Source organism: Eptatretus burgeri, chromosome 18 (genome assembly GCF_056783735.1).
Source record: "Eptatretus burgeri isolate ZD-2024b chromosome 18, Ebu_testis_v1, whole genome shotgun sequence".
Lineage (NCBI taxonomy): Eukaryota > Metazoa > Chordata > Myxini > Myxiniformes > Myxinidae > Eptatretus > Eptatretus burgeri.
This window is the reverse complement of record NC_140978.1, coordinates 38,387,813-38,407,165: the sequence shown is the minus strand read 5'-3', so window position 1 is coordinate 38,407,165 and position 19,353 is coordinate 38,387,813. Positions and strand designations below refer to the sequence as shown.

The following is a 19,353-nucleotide window of genomic DNA, read 5'->3' as shown; positions in this document are numbered from 1 at the left end:
TCATCGATTTCCTGTTCCATCAGTTCATCTCCTTCTGTTCCCTTTCCTGAACAAGTTATCAATCTGATGAACACATCGATGTGTTTAATCTATTATATTTTTATTCTTTCTCCAAAGACCCCCCAGAAGAGGGGCTCGTTCCCTCCTCCTCCACCCTCTTACAAGAAACCTTCTTTCCGGATGGAACGTAAGTTACCAAGATTCTTACCTTACATAAATTATTACAAACTTTGTCTGAACTCCGTGTTCTTCACATCCATCATGTCCCATTTTGTCCATGCCTTAGCAATGGTGAAAACAAACGAATGTTTTGCTGCAATCGAAGTCAGAGAAGTACCAAACAAATCTTCCAGTTGGTGGAAGTGTGGTACGAGTGTTGATGTGTTCATGCAGAAGTCATTGTGTGCACCTGGATGATCTTTAAAGTTAATTATTTGAAAAATCAAATTTTTACAATCCCACTTGTAAATTATCAAGGGGTGACTCGAGCTCCCTTCCCTGAAGTTGAACATCTTGGCTAACCGAAGGACATCAGAGGTTTTTTAATTTAAGTTTGAACACCAACTGGGGATTTGTGTGCTTCTGCAGGAGGTGCAGGCATGATGGACCAAATTACCAAAGTTCTCTTGTAAACTGTCAGAAAGTAAAGGTTCATGTAAATATAGTGGGACATGGTGATGAAGAAAAATCAAGATGTGAAATTGCAGGGGAAAGTGAAATAACATTGAGAGTGGGAGGGAGAGAGGGAGAGAGGGAGAGAGGGAGAGAGGGAGAGAGGGAGAGAGGGAGAGAGGGAGAGAGGGAGAGAGGGAGAGAGGGAGAGAGGGAGAGAGGGAGAGAGAGAGAGAGAGAGAGAGAGAGAGAGAGAGAGAGAGAGAGAGAGAGAGAGAGAGAGAGAGAGAGAGAGAGAGAGAGAGAGATTCCTTCCAGGACTGTGTTGCGACGCATGATAATGATGCAGATTATGATGACAATACTACTGATTGTGTTTGACCCTGTTGTTGTTGTTGTTGTTGTTGTTGTTGTTGTTGTTGTTGTGTGTGCAGAGGAAGAAGTCATCATGACAGTGGCTGGGGAGGAAGAAGCCATGTTTGGCAGTGATTCCATCATCGTTCCATCGTACAAACTCTCCAGAAACGTAAGACGATACACCAGTCTCTTGCAGATGGCCGATTCAGGATTTTTAAAATGAACATCAGTTTCAAGAACTCCAGGTATTTCAACCTTCCATGGACTTGATTTAATCAGTTGCATCCTTTTTGTGTCCTTGTTTGTCAACTTGTCACTTCCTTGTTCATGATGAGAACTCAATAATTCCGAGAGAAGAGAATTTAAACAGAAGAATGAATCGGCCAACATGAAACAGGTGAGGTCTCTCCCCGATTTGTACAATCAATGCCAATCATGGTCTGTCACTCATGAAGGAAGCTGCAGCCATGAACCCTTGGGATTTTCTGCGTCACTTCGTCACTGCACACCATGCGTCACTTCATCACTGTACACCATGCGTCACCTCATCACTGTGCACCATGCGTCACTTCATCACTGTACACCATGCGTCACCTCATCACTGTACACCATGCGTCACCTCATCACTGTGCACCATGTGTCACCTCATCACTGTACACCATGTGTCACCTCATCACTGTGCACCATGCGTCACTTCATCACTGTACACCATGCATCACTTCATCACTGTGCACCATGCGTCACTTCATCACTGTGCACCATGTGTCACCTCATCACTGTGCACCATACGTCACCTCATCACTGTACACCATGCGTCACCTCATCACTGTACACCATGCGTCACCTCATCACTGTGCACCATGCGTCACTTCATCACTGTACACCATGCGTCACCTCATCACTGTGCACCATGTGTCACCTCATCACTGTACACCATGTGTCACCTCATCACTGTGCACCATGTGTCACCTCATCACTGGACACCATGCGTCATCATCATTGCACACCATGTGTCACTTCATCACTGGACACCACGCGTCTCCTCAACACTGTAAACACATTTACACTCCAACATTATCTTTACCGGTTTTTTTGTTTCCTCCTTCCCTTCAGCTGCTGCCATCGTCATCTGGATCGACTTCAAATATTCTTCCAAAACATCTCCAGCCTGAGCGGATTCATCTCCTCAATAATCATTCCCAATGGCTCTCCTTCATTGCTGTTCCTGAAGGATCTTTTCCACAAGCATCCCTTCAAGGTTCTCCAACCTTGATGTTACATTTCACTCCAGCACCCAAGACTCCACTGTTGAATTGTCTTTGATAAAAGTGTTAATTTTCTTGTGTGAATGGAGATTTTCTCTTGTAATTACAGAGAATAAAATTGACCTAAAATCTCTTTTCCTTTCAAGTTATGTTATTTATAAATCCAAGGAACGGTGTCGAAAATATTGTTTTGGAAATGTCTCCTCATGATTACTAATTATGTGAGTAATTTAAAGTGTTTCTGTGTTTGTTTCTCTTTCGAGGCCAAACCGGAGCACCGAGAGGAAGCAAATTTTGGTTTCTTGTATTTCAGAATCTTGGCTAAGTTTTAAGCTGCTGCACATTGGCCTTGACCCTTGACCGTGGCTACCCCTGGCACGTTTGTAATATTTAGTGTTGATTAGACCAGCTGTTTTTATTTCTTAGATTTCCAGACCTACACAAACGTGTCGACAGTGAATTTCCTTCAAGGGTTGAGTGATTTGGGGGGATGGAGGGGGTTGTGCTCACGACCTGACCCTGGGTATTCCCAGCATGTTTGTAAAATTTGATTGAGATAGTTGAAGGGGTGTGAAATTTTATATCAATCAAGGAAAAGGCTTCACACACACAAACACAAACAACACACCGCGTTGAGGAAAGCGGCACATAATCACCTCGTCACACCATCTCACTCACTGCTTGGTGGCGTTGATGGCGATTCCGAAACCACAACCCTCAGGGTTTGCATAGTTGCATCCATATTGTGCTCCAAATCCCCTTTCAATTCTTACATGTTTGTTTTTAAATACTCACTCATTGCTCGTCTGAGCATCTCCACCAAATGGTTCATGTCAAGCGACCCTGACGAAGCCGATTCGCTTTGGTCGGGCGCGGATCCGCCAAGGGTCGGGAGGGAAGTGTGACGGAGGGAGGTGTCATACACCACCCCTGCGCCCTTTACGGACTCTGTGTTTGGTTGTGGGGGATGGTCAACCTGCATGGCGGTGGTGTCCAAGACCATGGGTTCATCTACACTATTACCACAACTACTACCCACCTGCCTCAGCTCGTCTTGGCTCAACATGTTGCGTGCTGGGAATAATTTTAAAACGCTCGAAATTTGGGGGAACGGGAGGGGGGGTTCGCTCGCTCCACCCCTGAATTTTGTGGACGAAGGGGTACGAGTCCCGCTCCTGGACACCAATGTTGCAGGGCCGGGCGTCGGCCGCGAGCACGACCGCGAGATGGAGCAGTAGAGTCGGCTCGACAGATTGCCCGGAATTTAGATCGTACCTTTTCGGAAAACAGAAAAGTACAGGTCCCTTATCGGACCGTGAAGCGTCAATATTTCTGCCACGTGGTGCAGGGTTATTCGCCAATTTTCAAAATACCTACATAACCACGTGGCCATTTACCGAGTCTCCACACCCTCGACGGCACCTGTACGGAACGAGCCGCTTAGCGTACTCGAACAGTGTGCGATCCGAGTGGTTTATCGCCGAGGTCCGTCGGTCCAAATGTCCCGTTATAGCGGCAACAGCCTGACTAATTTCCCAACACACAGCACGCAAAGCCAATGAAAAAGGACATGAAAGAGCGGATACATTTCACAAATGGGGATGTTTATTTACAATAATAATTGGGTGACGAGGGAAGCACGCAAGAGCAGAGTTAAACCGATTAAAAGAAATGCACGTATATATACAGCACGGCACTTATACAATTTACTACTTAACTGACTGGCGCCACAAACACACATACGCACACACCCAAAGAATCGGACCAAAATGGTCTTTATTGAGGCCTGTCTCGGACCTGTCCGCCTCGTGCGGTCTTCAAAGACCAGGTCCTCGGGGCAGAACTGGAACCCCAGCACAATCCAGATTCCCTCACGACAGGGCTCCAGGCGAACGGAAGTCGGCAGGGTGAAAGCTGGCAGGAAAAGACCCTCCGTTGCCCCGACTGTGCTGTATCACGTGGTTGGGTTTTCGTATGTAATGACTCGCCCGCTAGGGGTGGCAGTGATGTACATCCGGGCGGCCAATAAAGCGGAGTTACTGCTTAACGCTCTCACTCTTCTCAGATGTTCACTTCTTTGCAGAACTCTCAGAACTCCCCAACGCGCAGACCGCGCCTATAATTATAGCCCCTCTTCAGAGGGGGTGTGGGGGGGGGGGGAACCGCCTCCTTGCAACCTTCCCTCTCTCACTGGCTGTTTTTTGGCGCACAAATCGCTCTTCGTCTCTCTCACTGGCCAAAACGGGCGGCAAGCTCCTTGATTGGCCAGAGGGCATGGTGACATCACGCGGAGCCCTTTCCTCCTGTCGCGATATCTCATTGGTGGGCGACGATCACTTCACTCGTTGCACGCTCATTGGTCGAGCGCCGCCGCACGGCTCCTCCTTGAACTCCATCCACCATGACGTCGGCCAGAGCGAGGTGAAGGAAGCGAAGTGAAGGTGAGGGTGATGCCGTGTCGTCGGCGTTGATATTGGTGGAAAAATAAAAGAAAAACCAAAACTATCAAAATAACTCCACAGCACATGAACATTTAATTACCCATTAGACGAGGATCGGGACGCCAACTGGCAACATGAACTTACAGATATAACTGATCTACAGGACCTGTATGTTGTGTGATCATGGCTTCCAGATTCGCAACAGTTCGGCTGAAATGACGGATTGGGGAGAGGTGGACGGGACGATCATGAAACGGAAAACCTGAGAAGTTGAAACTTCTCGTGACGTCACCAGATTTGTATGACGTTGTTTCCACACAGGCGGCTCATTTGAAGTTTGTTGAGATTGAGTTTTGTTCATCACGTTAACATCCTCCATGTTGAGAGTGTTGATGATGTTTTGTTCATCACGTTAACATCCTCCATGTTGGGAGTGTTGATGATGTTTTGTTCATCACGTTAACATCCTCCGTGTTGGGAGTGTTGATGATGTTTTGTTCATCACGATAACATCCTCCATGTTGAGAGTGTTGATGATGTTTTGTTCATCACGTTAACATCCTCCATGTTGGGAGTGTTGATGATGTTTTGTTCATCACGTTAACCTCCTCCATGTTGAGAGTGTTGATGATGTTTTGTTCATCACGTTAACATCCTCCGTGTTGGGAGTGTTGATGATGTTTTGTTCATCACGTTAACATCCTCCGTGTTGGGAGTGTTGATGATGTTTTGTTCATCACGTTAACATCCTCCATGTTGGCAGTGTTGATGATGTTTTGTTCATCACGTTAACATCCTCTGTGTTGGGAGTGTTGATGATGTTTTGTTCATCACGTTAACATCCTCCATGTTGGGAGTGTTGATGATGTTTTGTTCATCACGTCAACATCCTCCATGTTGGGAGTGTTGATGATGTTTTGTTCATCACGTAAACATCCTCCATGTTGGGAGTGTTGATGATGTTTTGTTCATCACGTTAACATCCTCCATGTTGGGAGTGTTGATGATGTTTTGTTCATCACGTTAACATCCTCCATGTTGGGAGTGTTGATGATGTTTTGTTCATCACGTTTACATCCTCCATGTTGGGAGTGTTGATGATGTTTTGTTCATCACGTTAACATCCTCCATGTTGAGAGTGTTGATGATGTTTTGTTCATCACGTTAACATCCTCCATGTTGGGAGTGTTGATGATGTTTTGTTCATCACGATAACATCCTCCATGTTGGGAGTGTTGATGATGTTTTGTTCATCACGATAACATCCTCCATGTTGGGAGTGTTGATGATGTTTTGTTCATCACGTTAACATCCTCCATGTTGGGAGTGTTGATGATGTTTTGTTCATCACGTTAACATCCTCCATGTTGGGAGTGTTGATGATGTTTTGTTCATCACGTTAACATCCTCCATGTTGGGAGTGTTGATGATGTTTTGTTCATCACGTTAACATCCTCCATGTTGGGAGTGTTGATGATGTTTTGTTCCATTTGTGTGGTTCGAGCCTCGGATACTTCCCCAGACCGAGCTGTCCGGATCATGGTGTCCATGTTCAAATGAGCTTCGTGAAGGAGACCTCAACACAGACATGGCGATGAACATTTATCTCTCATTTGATCTTTTATTTCATCACCAGCGTCGTAATCCCCAAAATCACACCTTCTCACTCCCTTCCGAAACCCTAACATGTAATCAGTGACGTAATTACCTTGTCCGACGAGGTGAAACACGTGACGTTCAAGTGAAACCTTCTGTCGATGGTCCAAGTGATCGTTCAGTTCTTCGATCGCGTCAAATCCTCCTCGTGCGGCAACATCATGTTCCTCATCACCAGGAAACGTCATTCGTTCCCCACAGGATTTCATCAAACACCACACGACGTCAAACCGCCATTCACACACCCTCCCTTCCTTCACACCAGAATACCATCATAAATGTGCAAGATTCTCATTGTTTTTCACTAATTCCTGATATGTATTTGTTTATTTTTCGTGTTGATGATTGAGACTATTTTTACAGTTAATTGACGTCATTCCTCCGTCCGCGGAAATAGTGCGTCTACCCATGAATTAACGCGCGGCGGTGAACTGTACTACAATTCTCAACGGCGCGATAATAAAATAGTGCGTCTACACCGGAATTAACGCGCGGCGGTAAACTGTACTACAATTCTCAACGGCGCGATAATAAAATAGTGCGATCGCATTTTTATAAATTTAAATATAAAAACGAGAAGCTGAACTCTGATTACAGGTCATAAACAGGGCGGATAAAACACTCGTGATGTTCATCAACTTGGGCCGCATGGTTTTTACCGAGATTAATCAGAGAAAAATAAATAAATTATACAAAAGGTGGAAAGAAATGATGCGGTGAGGAGGGGGCGTGGCTACAGGCAACTATGACGTCACAATGGTTGTTGTTGGAGACAATGAGAATTCCATATTCGGGATCATTCAACACAGAGATTGATTGTGAAACGCCATTCCGTGGATAGACGTGCATGAGAGATGTGGTCTCTAATCGCAGCGGTCATGATGTTCGTCTCCGGAGAACCATCCCGACCTCCACAGCAGGTAAGCGGTGATTGTAAGAGATAACGTCTGTGGGTTGATGGAGAAGTGAACCGGTGGTGTATTCCATGTTAGATTTCTCTTGTTTTGGATTCGATTGAAAATCCGAGTGAAGACGAGAGTGACACGGCGAGTGTGATTCAAATATGAAACGTTTCACGGAAATAACTTTCTCACAAGAACGTCAATCGTGGTGCAGAGTGTGTGTGAGTGGAGGAAGCGACATGAAGAGAGGTGATTCGTGATTTCAGTAAAATGGCCGCAGGAGTGGGATTCAAAACGATCCTCCATCCATTGAGATAATCAGAGATTGTTCAATATTCACAAATATGTAAACCAGATATGTAAAACTAAAAATATGTAAAATATGTCACAATTCTTCTTCTTCGTTTGATATGACGTCACAATTGATGCTGGGGACCTGATACTGCAGGCACGAAGCTGCACATACTGGCACGCACCTACGGGCCCGCACTGGTATTAATAATAATAATATCACAATAATTGGCAGTAATAAAAAGAATAACGTGATACAATGACCAATGTCTGTCAACCAATAACGACCGATATATTGTCTGTCAACCAAACAGGACACAGTGCTCTGACGTTACGAATGTCACAATGCTTCCTCTTTTTTTTTCTTTCAATTTTATGGCTTTCTTCAGTGTTGAAAAGGTGTATATATGGCAGCTGAAGTGTCGTTCCACCTTATCACGCCGTTTATTTCTCAGAATAATGACAACAGCATCGATCTATAATTCCAGCAATCTCTGTGTGTGTGTGTGTGTGTGTGTGTGTGTGTGTGTGTGTGTGTGTGTGTGTGTCTGTCCATCTGTTTGTCTGCGACCACCATTTCTCAACAACTGCCATTCCGATCTGATTGAAATTTGCCAGGAATATTGCCGGGGCCCCGCAGATGTGCCTTTTCGAGGTTTGATGTCAATCTGACAAGCAGTTCCCAAGTTACGGCCATTTATCTGTCGACCAATGACAAGACACGGTGCTATGACATCACGAATGACGTCACAATTAATGTTCATTTTTATTATTTTTTTTTTTTGCATGATTGACGGTCCGATCTGATTGAAACGTGCCAGGAATATTGCTGGGAACCCGCGGAGGTGCCTTTTCGAGGTTTGATATTAATCGGATAAGCGGTTCCCAAGTTACGGCCATTTATCTGTCGACCAATGACAAGACATGGTGCAATGACATCACGAATGACGTCACAATTAATGTTTATTTATTTTTTATGAATACATTTACAGAGAGAGGGGTGAGAGAGGAGGGGGGAGAGAGGAGGGGGGGAGAGAGGAGGGGGCGAGAGAGGAGCGGGCGAGAGAGGGCTGCACATACTGGCACGCCCCTACGGGTCCGTACTAGTTTATCTATAATTCCAGCAATCTCTGTGTGTGTGTCTGTCTGTTTGTCTGCGACCGCAGCTTCTCGACGACCGCCGGTCCAATGGGATTGAAACTTGCCAGGAATATTGCAGGGGCCCCGCAGATTTGCCTTTTCAAGGTTTGATGTCAATCGGACGAGTGGTTCCCAAGTTATGGCCATTTATCTGTCGACCAATGACAAGACACGGTGCTATGACATCACGAATGACGTCACAATTAATGTTCTTTTTTTGTGAATCCATTGACAGAGAGAGGGGTGAGAGAGGAGGGGGGAGAGAGGAGGGGGAAAGAGGGGGGAGAGAGCCGGGGGCAAGAGAGGGGGGCGAGAGAGGGGAGGGAGAGAGGGGGGAGAGAGTGGAGGGAGAGAGGGGGGAGAGAGAGAGGGGGCGAGAGAGGACTGCAAATACTGGCACGCACCTACAGGCCTGCCTCTACGGGCCTGTACTAGTTTATTTTAATTCGTGTTGGTGTTGTAGTTTAAACATTGGTAAAGAACACGTTATGGTCCATCATTCATGCCATGGTTGAGATTTAAGAGCAATCTGAGGCAATAAAGGTGTGTGTGTGTGTGTGTGTGTGTGTGTGTGTGTGTGTGTGTGTGTGTGTGTGTGTGTGTGTGTGTGTCAGTGTGTCCTCCATAACCCCAAAACCATGAAACCGAGCATCGTGAAATTTGCATGTGAAGGGAACTCCAAGGAAGTGAACATTGGGTGTTTGGGTTAATGAAAACATCCCTTTTGAAGATAATTAAAGGCCATATTTAATTAATATTCCCAGAATGTTTTGCCTCCATTCCCTTGGAACCTCCTCTGTTATCATAACACAGGTGAATCGTTCATTCAACACCTGAACCACGTGTTCACCCGAGGCAGGTCCATACTTCCACTGGGATCTCATCAGGTCCCACTGCTTTGCCTTATAATGCTTCATCTTCCTCCTTCACACGTTCGGTTCTCATGACTCTCTCTCACCTTTCTCAAAAACTACCCCTCACCTTTCTCCCTCAACTCTCCCCACTCACCCTTCTCCCACCATTCACCCCCCTCACTCACCCTTCTCAAAGTTTCCCCGCCCCCTCGCATCCACAAAGCTCCCTCCTTCCCCTTCCCTCTCACCTCCATCTCACCACTCCACCTGTTCAAATCCTCAACTGCCTTCTGCCCCTCACTTCCCTCCCCTCTCCCCCAGCACCACAGAGCCTTTTCGCCCTCTCATCCGGCCCCTTCCCGGGCTATTCTGCAATCCCCCACACTCTTTCAACAATTCTCCTTACCTCCACCCCTCCTCCCTTGTCCGACCCTCCCCCTCCACTCCCATCCCCTCCACCCAAAGCCTCCTCCCCTCCCTCTTCATTAACAGTGTGGACCTCAAATATCCGTGGCCTTCGCTCAAACCTTACAGATCATTCCACAAAGGTTGCCACTGACAAACCAGACATATAATCTGCTTCACAGAAACTTTTCTCCCTCAAGGCATCTCTGACTCCCAGGTATCTCTCCCTGGTTACTCCCTCCTCCGGTATGACAGACCTGCACCTCGTCCTGGTGGAGGAGTTGCTCTCTTCATCAAAAACTCTATTCCTCACTCTCCATGCACTGCCTTCACTCCCCCACACCCCCCAGGAATACCTCTGGCTACAGCTTCCACTCCACTCCCACCTAATGTTTATATGTGTACTGTACCATCCACCAAACAGTAATGACTCCATTTACACCTCACTATCCGAAAAGATGGACCAACTTCTATCTTCTCATCTGAACTCTCTCTTCCTCACATGTGGTGACTTCAATTGTCATTCTGCCAGTTGGCTCGGTGTGGGTACCTCTCACCTGTCATGGCACATCAGCAAAAGACTTCTGCGACTCATTGGGACTGACTCAATCGGTCAACATCTCAACCAATAGCAACCAGGATCCCAACCAATGGCACTCCATCTCTTGTGGATCTGATTTGACAAATTTCCCTGAAAATATCTGCTTTTCTTCTTCTGCTCCAAGAGGTTCTTCTGACCACGTGCTTGTCAAAGTGGACATCTCCCTGGTTGTTATCAGAGAACCACCTCAGCACCGTCGAGTCTGGCATGCACTCAGGCCGACTGGCAAGGTCTCCAAGCAGCCATCAAACTTCTAGACTAATCTCCCATCGCTACTTTCTCCAACTCCAACACACATAAACTCATCCTGGGAATTCTTTCAAAGAAACTTGATCTCCCTCAGGCACAGATTTATCCCCCTCTCGTCTTCAGTTATCCAACCCTTATTCCCGCCTATGATTCACTGAAGCTTGTGGCGAGGCAATTGTCCTAAAACGACTTGCCTTTGCCTCCTGGAAAGCAAAGCCAACTGAGGGTAATCTCAGTTCCTTCCATAAAGCTCGGAACAAGTGTGTATCTACCCTCAGGAGAGCCAGAAAACATTTTTCGATGCGAAAGTCTGAACTCTCAAACCTCTCTCCATTCTCCAAATCCTGGTGGCGTCCAATCAAATCTGTTTCTGGTGTATGTTCCCCGTCCATCCCCTCCCTTACCTCAAATGGCCGGACTGCTGATACCGCATGTGAAAAGGCTGAATGCCTAAACTCGGTGTTTGCATCGAAATCTTATGCATGAAACCCATCGCTTTCTGTACCCACCTTACCCAGTTGCATCCAACTGTCCATGGACTCTGTGTCCTGTTCTTGTGACAAAGTGGAGAGTTTGCTATCAAACCTCGACTCAGATTCTGTAACCAGTCCAGATGGCATCAGACCACGTGTCCGAAAAACCTGCTCCTCTGCTCTTGTTCACCTTCTCTCTGTTCCACTCACCCTCTCATTTGCTCAAGGTCATCTGCCATCTGCTTGGAAATCAGCAAACATTACTGCCCTACATAAAAAAGGTGCAAAAACAGATCCCTGCAATGACAGACAGATCAACCTCTTCCAATCATCAGTAAGGTGATGGAATCCATCATTGCTTCAGACATCAAAATCCTTCTTCTCCAATGGCTGGATTTTCGATCATCAATTTGGTTTCAGACCATGCACTCTCCCTTCGATATACTGCTTCTGCTCTCCTAACAATGGATGGAGATCCTCAATGCCAGGCATGAAATCACAGCCATATCCCTCGACATATCATGTGCTTTTGGCACGGTCTGGCACCCTGCCCTGCTCACCAAACTCTCTTCCTATGGTATCCAAGGCCATCTCCACTCACCGCTCACAGACTTCCTCTCCTGTCGCAGTCAAAGTGTGGCCCAAAATGGAGTTCTCTCATCTCCTCATCCTGTCCAGGCTGGAGTTCCTCAAGGCAGTGTTCTGGGCCCTGTTCTTTTTCTGGTTTTAATCAATGATCTCTCCGACTCTCTGGAAAATCCTCTATATCTCTTTGCTGATGACTCCACCCTCTGCCGTACCATCTGTCATCCCTCAGACCGGCAAGCAGCAGCTTCTTCGCTCTCTGCAGATCTGGATAAAATCACAAACTGGTCCAACACGTGGAACATGTCTTTCAATCGTGACCAATCTCACACTCTCACTATGTCTCTCTGAAAGGACCTTTTGGAAAACTCCCCGCCCCGATCTACTTTCTAAACAATCCTCTGAAGAAATCCTTTCATTCAAACTTCTGCGTCTCTCTGTCTGCCATGATCTTTCCTGGGAAATCCACATTTCCAATCCGGTCTCCAAAACCACTCGCCGACTCAGCATCCTCCGTCGTGCAAAGTCCTTCCTCGGCACACCTGAGCTCCTGACCACATGCAAAGCTGTCGTCCGCAGTCTGATGGAGTCCTTCTCACTTCATCACACTTCATGTTGATGATGTTTTGTTCATCACATTAACATCCTCCATGTTGGGAGTGTTGATGATGTTTTGTTCATCACGTTAACATCCTCCATGTTGGGAGTGTTGACGGTGTTTTGTTCCATTTGTGTGGTTCGAGTCTCGGATACTTCCCCAGACCGAGCTGTCCGGATCATGGTGTCCATGTTCGAATGAGCTTCGTGGAGGAGACCTCAACACAGACATGGCGATGAACATTTATCTCTCATTTGATCCTTTATTTCATCACCAGCGTCGTAATCCCCAAAATCACACCTTCTCACTCCCTTCCGAAACCCTAACATGCAATCAGTGACGTAATTACCTTGTCCGACGAGGTGAAACACGTGACGTTCAAATGAAACCTTCTGTCGATGGTCCAAGTGATTGTTCAGTTCTCTGATCGCGCCAAATCCTCCTCGTGCGTCATTATTCTTCTCGTCGTCAACATCATGTTCTTCATCACCAGGAAACCTCCATCCACACACCCTCCCTTCCTTCACACCAGAATACCATCGTAAATGTGCAAGATTCACATTGTTTATCACTAATTACTGATATGTATTTGTTTATCACTAATTACTGATATGTATTTGTTTATTTATCGTGTTGATGATTGAGACTATTTTTACAGTTAATTGACGTCATTCCTCTGTCCCCGGAAATAGTGTGTCTACCCTGGAATTAACGCGCGGCGGTGAACCGCACCACAATTCTCAACGGCGCGATAATAAAATAGTGCGATCGGATTTTTGTTAAATTAAATATAAAAACGAGAACGTGAACTCTGATTACAGGTCAGAAACAGAGCGGATAAAACACTCGTGATGTTCATCAACTTGGGCCGCATGGTTTTTACCGAGATTAATCAGAGAAAAATAAATAAATTATACAAAAGGTGGAAAGAAATGATGCGGTGAGGAGGGGGCGTGGCTACAGGCAACTATGACGTCACAATGGTTGTTGTTGGAGACAATGAGAATTCCATATTCGGGATCATTCAACACAGAGATTGATTGTGAAACGCCATTCTGTGGATAGACGTGCATGAGAGATGTGGTCTCTGATCGCAGCGGTCATGATGTTCGTCTCCAGAGAACCATCCCGACCTCCACAGCAGGTAAGCGGTGATTGCAAGAGATAACGTTTGTGGGTTGATGGAGAAGTGAACCGGTGGTGTATTCCATGTCAGATTTCTCTTGTTTTGGATTCGATTGAAAATCCGAGTGAAGACGAGAGTGACACGGCGAGTGTGATTCAAATATAAAACGTTTCACGGAAATAACTTTCTCACAAGAACGTCGATCGTGGGGCGGAGTGTGTGTGAGTGGAGGAAGCGACATGAAGAGAGGTGATTCGTCATTTAGTAAAATGGCCACAGGAGTGGGATTCAAAACGATCCTCCATCCATTGAGATGATCAGAGATTGTTGAAGATTCACAAACATTGAAACTCGAGTCCTGATACAGTTTACTCGGAGTCACGACAAGGTATGTCTGGCCACGTGGGTGATGAACATCATTTTGTATCGTTCGTTCGTTCATTGAATGAATAAACCATCGTTCATCATTCTTATTAAAATGGCGGGATGCTGTGCTGTTGGAAGAACCATTGGATCACTGAAGGGTTTGAAAATGTGGAGATTCCCTGGAGATGGAAAATAAAATTCTTCTGAGATGGAAACCCACTCTGGGGGTACTTTGTGTGTCGGCGAAGTTGTAGTCCCATGTGTGTACATTTGTGTGTGGTGTTGTAATCACATTGTACTTGGTAGTTGGGGATAACTCGTAAGAAGATATAAATCATCGTGGAAACCTGTTTGGATAATTTATGTTTATCAAGAACATCCTGGAAAAGTTACTTCTGAGGAAACTTGTAGTGTGTGTGTGTGTGTGTGTGTGTGTGTGTGTGTGTGTGTGTGTGTGTGTGTGTGTGTGTGTGTGTGTGTGTGTGTGTGTGTCTGTGAGTGTCTCCTCCATAACTCCAAAACCATGAGACCGAGCATCGTGAAACTTTGCATGTGAAGGGAACTCCAAGGAAGTGAAAATTGGGTGTTTGGGTTAATTAAAACATCCCTTTTGAAGATAATTAAAGGCCTTAATTAATATTCCCAGAATGTTTTGGCTCCATTCCCTTGGAACCTCCTCTGTTATCATAACACAGGAGAATCGTTTATTCAACACCTGACTCCACATTCACTGAGGCAGGTCCGAACTTCCACTGGGATCTCATCAGGTCCCACTGCTTTGCCATTTTCATTCCTCTTTAGCCGGCTGTCTTGTCTTATGGCACTTTTCTGCAGAAATGAAAGATTCCAGGAGTAATCTTTAAAATCCCACATTGATATTCCTTGTGTGTCCTTTAAATTGTTGTGATCCCTGTTCACCATGAGCATGTGATGAAGAATATAAAGAATTTATTTTTGGTTGGAAACTGTAAGTGAACTTTCTCCACCAAGGAAACTTGGAATTTGTTCCTGAAAGGGAAAAGCTCCTTCATGGTCGTGTCGATGGAGGAATCTTCACATTCCTCGTTTGTTCAGTGGATATTGATATCGAAAAAATACATCTCAGGGCTGCTATACACTCACAGTTTGTACACTCACCTCTGAGCTGTGTTGCTTGGGTTAGAATCTCAATCCCGGTATAAACTGCCGCCCTGGTATTTCACCTGTATTGCGGTCCATCAATGTGTGCACCATCAGAGGAACGTGAAGCACGAGGACCCGTGTGCAGCACTCATTGTCGGTGTACGTTGAAGTTTCCACGGTGTTTTTATAAAGGGTCGTCGAGTTATCCGCAGCATTCTCAACAAATTACAAGTCACTTCCCAAACTCCTTAAAAAACTGAACTTGTCAAGTGTGGTTCAAATGATAAACTCTCGTACATTCCATGAACCACTGTGTTTGTAACATCTTGGTCTTGTTTTGTTGCAAAGTTTTGGATTTTGTTAAATAATTAATAAATGTTGTTTAGTTTAATTTCAATTTCTCTTGTTTCTAATTTCTTTTGTTTCTGCCCTTGTCCCTGTCCATAGTTGTTCCACAATGATGATGTGGAGGTACTGGTGATGTCGAAGGTTCGCGATGTCGTGTTCGTCACGATCGCGCTCCTCTTATTCGTCGTCGTGATCTCCTTTAAACCAGCGAGGTGGTTCGGGAGGAGGAGGAATCAAAGAAAGCCCGGCATTCACTGGTAAAGATCACGTGACTTTTCATCAATATTTAAATAATGCCTTCATCCAAGAGGACAAGATAGTACAGAACTTTGAAACGAGTTTACATTAAATTCTTACGAATCATCAAGTCTGGCAAACGAATGTCTGGTCCAGTGACAACAGGGAGGACCGGAACACGGAGCACACTCTCCTTCAAAGTGACATTCAGTCTGAATCCTGAAAGTGACATTCAGTCTGTTTCCTGTCTGAATCCTGACAAACCACAATTAAAACGGGTTCAGACACTCCGAGCAGAGTCGAGGTCCGAAATGCTGCTCAACCATACTTCAGCGGAACGTCTTAGCCAGTTGAGCGATGTGCTGGAACTTCCTTCATGGCCGGTACTGAATTGGTGACATGAATGGTTTTGCCATGTCGGATGGGGCTATGTTTTGTTTGGGACAGGAGTCGCCCCTGAACCCAACCTCTTCTTCAATGGACTATCAAGAGCCACTGCGGCTTGGAATTAGTAAAACGAGAATCACTCCACAGAGCCCAAGTTATTATCTATATTGTTGTGGTTGACCAAATTCGCAAACCACCATTCAGGTCCCTTAGGTGAGATATCTCGGTAAGTATATGTGTAGTTCGGCCCAAACCCGTTGTCTTGAGGGAATAAATGTCATTCATGAGGGCTGCGACTCTTCAGGATAGCCGTTTTTCTTTTACTATCTTTATTTTGGACCAACCGCCATTATTACCACCACCAACCACGTCTCAACAGCCATCACAACAACAACCACCAACCACAACGCCGCTTCACCACAACCGCCACGACCTTTACCGTCACAACTCGCCACCATCGCATCACCGTCATCTCGCGCCACTCGTGGGCACCGATGCTGGACTCGTGTAGAGCGCGCACCGAGCAGCGTGTTCAAAAGCATCGCGGACTTTCCGCAGAAAAACGGATCAAAAACGACTCACGCCCACTTTTGTTCCGTCCAATCGGTGAGCGAGGGGCGATTTGGCCCCGCCTCCAGGGCGTTGGAGGGCGGTCGCTATATGCAAATTCATGGATCAAAAAGCATTCACGCCCACTTTTCCTCGGGCCAATGGGGAGCCAGCAAGAGAGGTGAAAGGTCGGAGGCAGAGGGTCAAAGATGAAGGAGCGAGGCCACGGGGGATATAAGGGGCCGTGTTCGTCAGAAGAGTTCAGTTCGCAGGAGGAAGAGTTCGGAGTTGGAAGTGGAGAAGAAAGCAGTTCGCAGTTAGCAGTGCAGTTGGGAGTTCGCGGAGTCGGAGTGAAGAGGACGGAGCTGTGGAGAGGCGGCGGCGGCGAAGGCGGACGAGGGGGTGCTCGCGTCGGATTCGGGGAACTGAGGAGAGAGAGGCCGGCGGCGTGACCGAGGTCGTGGTGGAGACGCTCGTCGCGGGACCCGAGATTTTATGAAATCCTCCTTTCCCCGAGCATCAGCAACCCCCTCCTGTTTCCCCCCGCGCTGAGATAGTGCGACAAAGGGGGGCCCCTTCCCACCCCCTACCAGACACTGTCCGCGAGGCCCGCGGAGTTGAGGCACCACCGCCGCCCCGCGTCTCATCATCAGACGGGTAGGCCCGACACGGTCTCGGCCCCAGGCCCACCTACCCCCCTCATCCTGGAGGGTGGTTCTCTTTTCTTTTGCTTTGGGAATGTGTGTTGTCGGCGCCGTCTGTGAAGTAAAATTGTATAAGTGTTGCCGTGTGCTCGCGTAGTCGGTATTAGATCTGCATTGTCGCATTTGCTTTTTGTCTTCTTCTTTTCCATGTGCTTTTGGTGGAATTGTATATGTGTGCTTTCCGTTCATCGCCAAATAAATGTGCTTATTATTGAACTGTTTTCCCGCTTCGCTTCGTCATTTCTTTCATTGAATCCTCATCTTGCTTCACGTAAAGGGTTGGTCGTGGGTGAAGACGCCCGATAATTAATTGAACCGTCGAGGTCGACGAATAACACCGCTCGGTTATCCCGATAGTACGGAACGGGTCGCTTAAGTGGCCCGTGTCCGAAGTCGACCTGCGGCGAGGTGCGATCGCCCGGTCTACCCTCCGTGTGGGTACTTAGGTAGGTCGAATTTGGCGAGCAACCCTATCCCACGCGGGGGCCGATTGGCTCGATCGCGGTGAGACCGAAAGGTCCACCCGTGACTGGTTCCCGGCGTTAGTCCGAGAGGGTCACGACTGGATTGTCCGTCCGGTGGGCGACGTGCCGCGATTTGAGTTACGTGGCCGTTCGCACGCCGGCGGGCGCGAATCCGCAACACTGGTGTCAGGTCGTGCGATATAAACCCATCGCCCTCCTCGCGGCACTGGTATTGGAGAACGGGAAAACGGGCTCTCCTGTCTCCAATTAAATTCACGGGAATCGGTCCAGGGGTGAGAGGAGCGACCCCCGATTCCCTCCAAATTACGAGCGAGCGAAATTAACCCTTTAAGAGAAGCAAGATGGCGTCTCAAGGCGAGCGGGAGCCGGGGGTATTAGAAATGGATGTAGAATGTGTAGAATCCATGGCTCAGGATGAAATCCCCGTGCAGGAAATGTTGGTTGTACAGGAAAACGAACTCGCCAAACTGAACCCAGAGCCCGAAATGGGTGCGGCAGCGGCCGCGGTGTATGACACCTCCCCTCCCCCTCTCCACCAAAACCACCCGATTCTTGCCGAAACGGCTCACCCAAGCGCACCCGACATGGCCCAGCTATTCACCATGCTGGCAAAGATGAATGCGGATGCGCAACAAATGAATGCGGAAATGAAAACGAAAATGGATGCAAACACAAATGAAATGAAAAACGAAATGAAAGACCTGAACAAGCAAATAAACGGAATGGAAGCAAACATGAAGAAAGAAACGGAAAAGCTGCGGGGTGAGACGCAGAACATGGGCCGATGCCTGCAGGCGGGCATGAAGGCCGTGAGCAGGGAACTCAAAATGGCGACTCCACGTGTAGGAGCGAACGAGCTGGAAGGGGGTGCAGCGGCTGACAGGCCCGCGGTGGAGGCGGGTGAAAAAATAATTTGGGGGGCGTGTTGGGCGAGGGTCGTGACTGTGACCGAAAGGGAAAAATTAAATGGGGAGACCAAAACGTGCGAGACGAGACACGAGGTGACGACAACGGAAATAATAGTTGAGACAAGGGAGGTAAAGGGTGAAGAGGTGACCGAGTTGGCAGAGACACGGGAGATGGGAACGATAGAGGGAAGACTACACGATGAAGACGGGGTAAGTGACGCACACACACACACGGAGGTAGTGGAGGACAATGGGGGTGAGCTGGTGGACTGGGTGGAGGCCCGGTGCGAGCAGCGGGATAGCCTCCTCCAGGAACGAGGGGAGGGAGTATGCCCCCTTGAGGCGAGTCACGACCAGGTGAGTTCGGTCGTGCTTTGCGAGGTTGAGAGGACGGGTGCTGTGGACAGGTGCACGGAGAGCTTGGGGGTATAGAGGCCCCGGAGACCCTTGTGGGGACGCGGATCCCCGGTGTGGTTGTCCCTGTGTGTGTGGTGCAAGGCGTGAGTGCGTCCCCGTGTGTGGAAGCGACCCCGTGTGTGAGTGGTGTGGTGGCGATGGTGCCAGAGTACGTGCTTCCCAGCACGCCGTGTGTGGAAGAGGCCGTGTGTGTGGATGAAACGGCCAGTATGAGTGAGGCACCGCGGGTGAGTGCCCCCGCGTGTGTGAGTGAGGCACGGAGTGTGGATGAGGCA

At 47.5% G+C, this 19,353-nt stretch overlaps 1 protein-coding gene across 1 annotated transcript in view; it reads right to left on the bottom strand.

Annotated features, from left to right (window-relative positions):
• NOL9 (nucleolar protein 9) overlaps positions 1 to 16,502 on the bottom strand; it is a 218,576-nt gene extending 202,074 nt beyond the window's left edge. Inside the window, exon 1 of the mRNA XM_085864094.1 lies at positions 16,455 to 16,502. Coding sequence (XP_085720220.1) covers positions 16,455 to 16,487 — 33 coding nt within the window. The 5' untranslated portion in view covers positions 16,488 to 16,502. The remainder of the gene's footprint in view (positions 1 to 16,454) is intronic.
• Between the last annotated feature and the right edge of the window lie 2,851 nt (positions 16,503 to 19,353).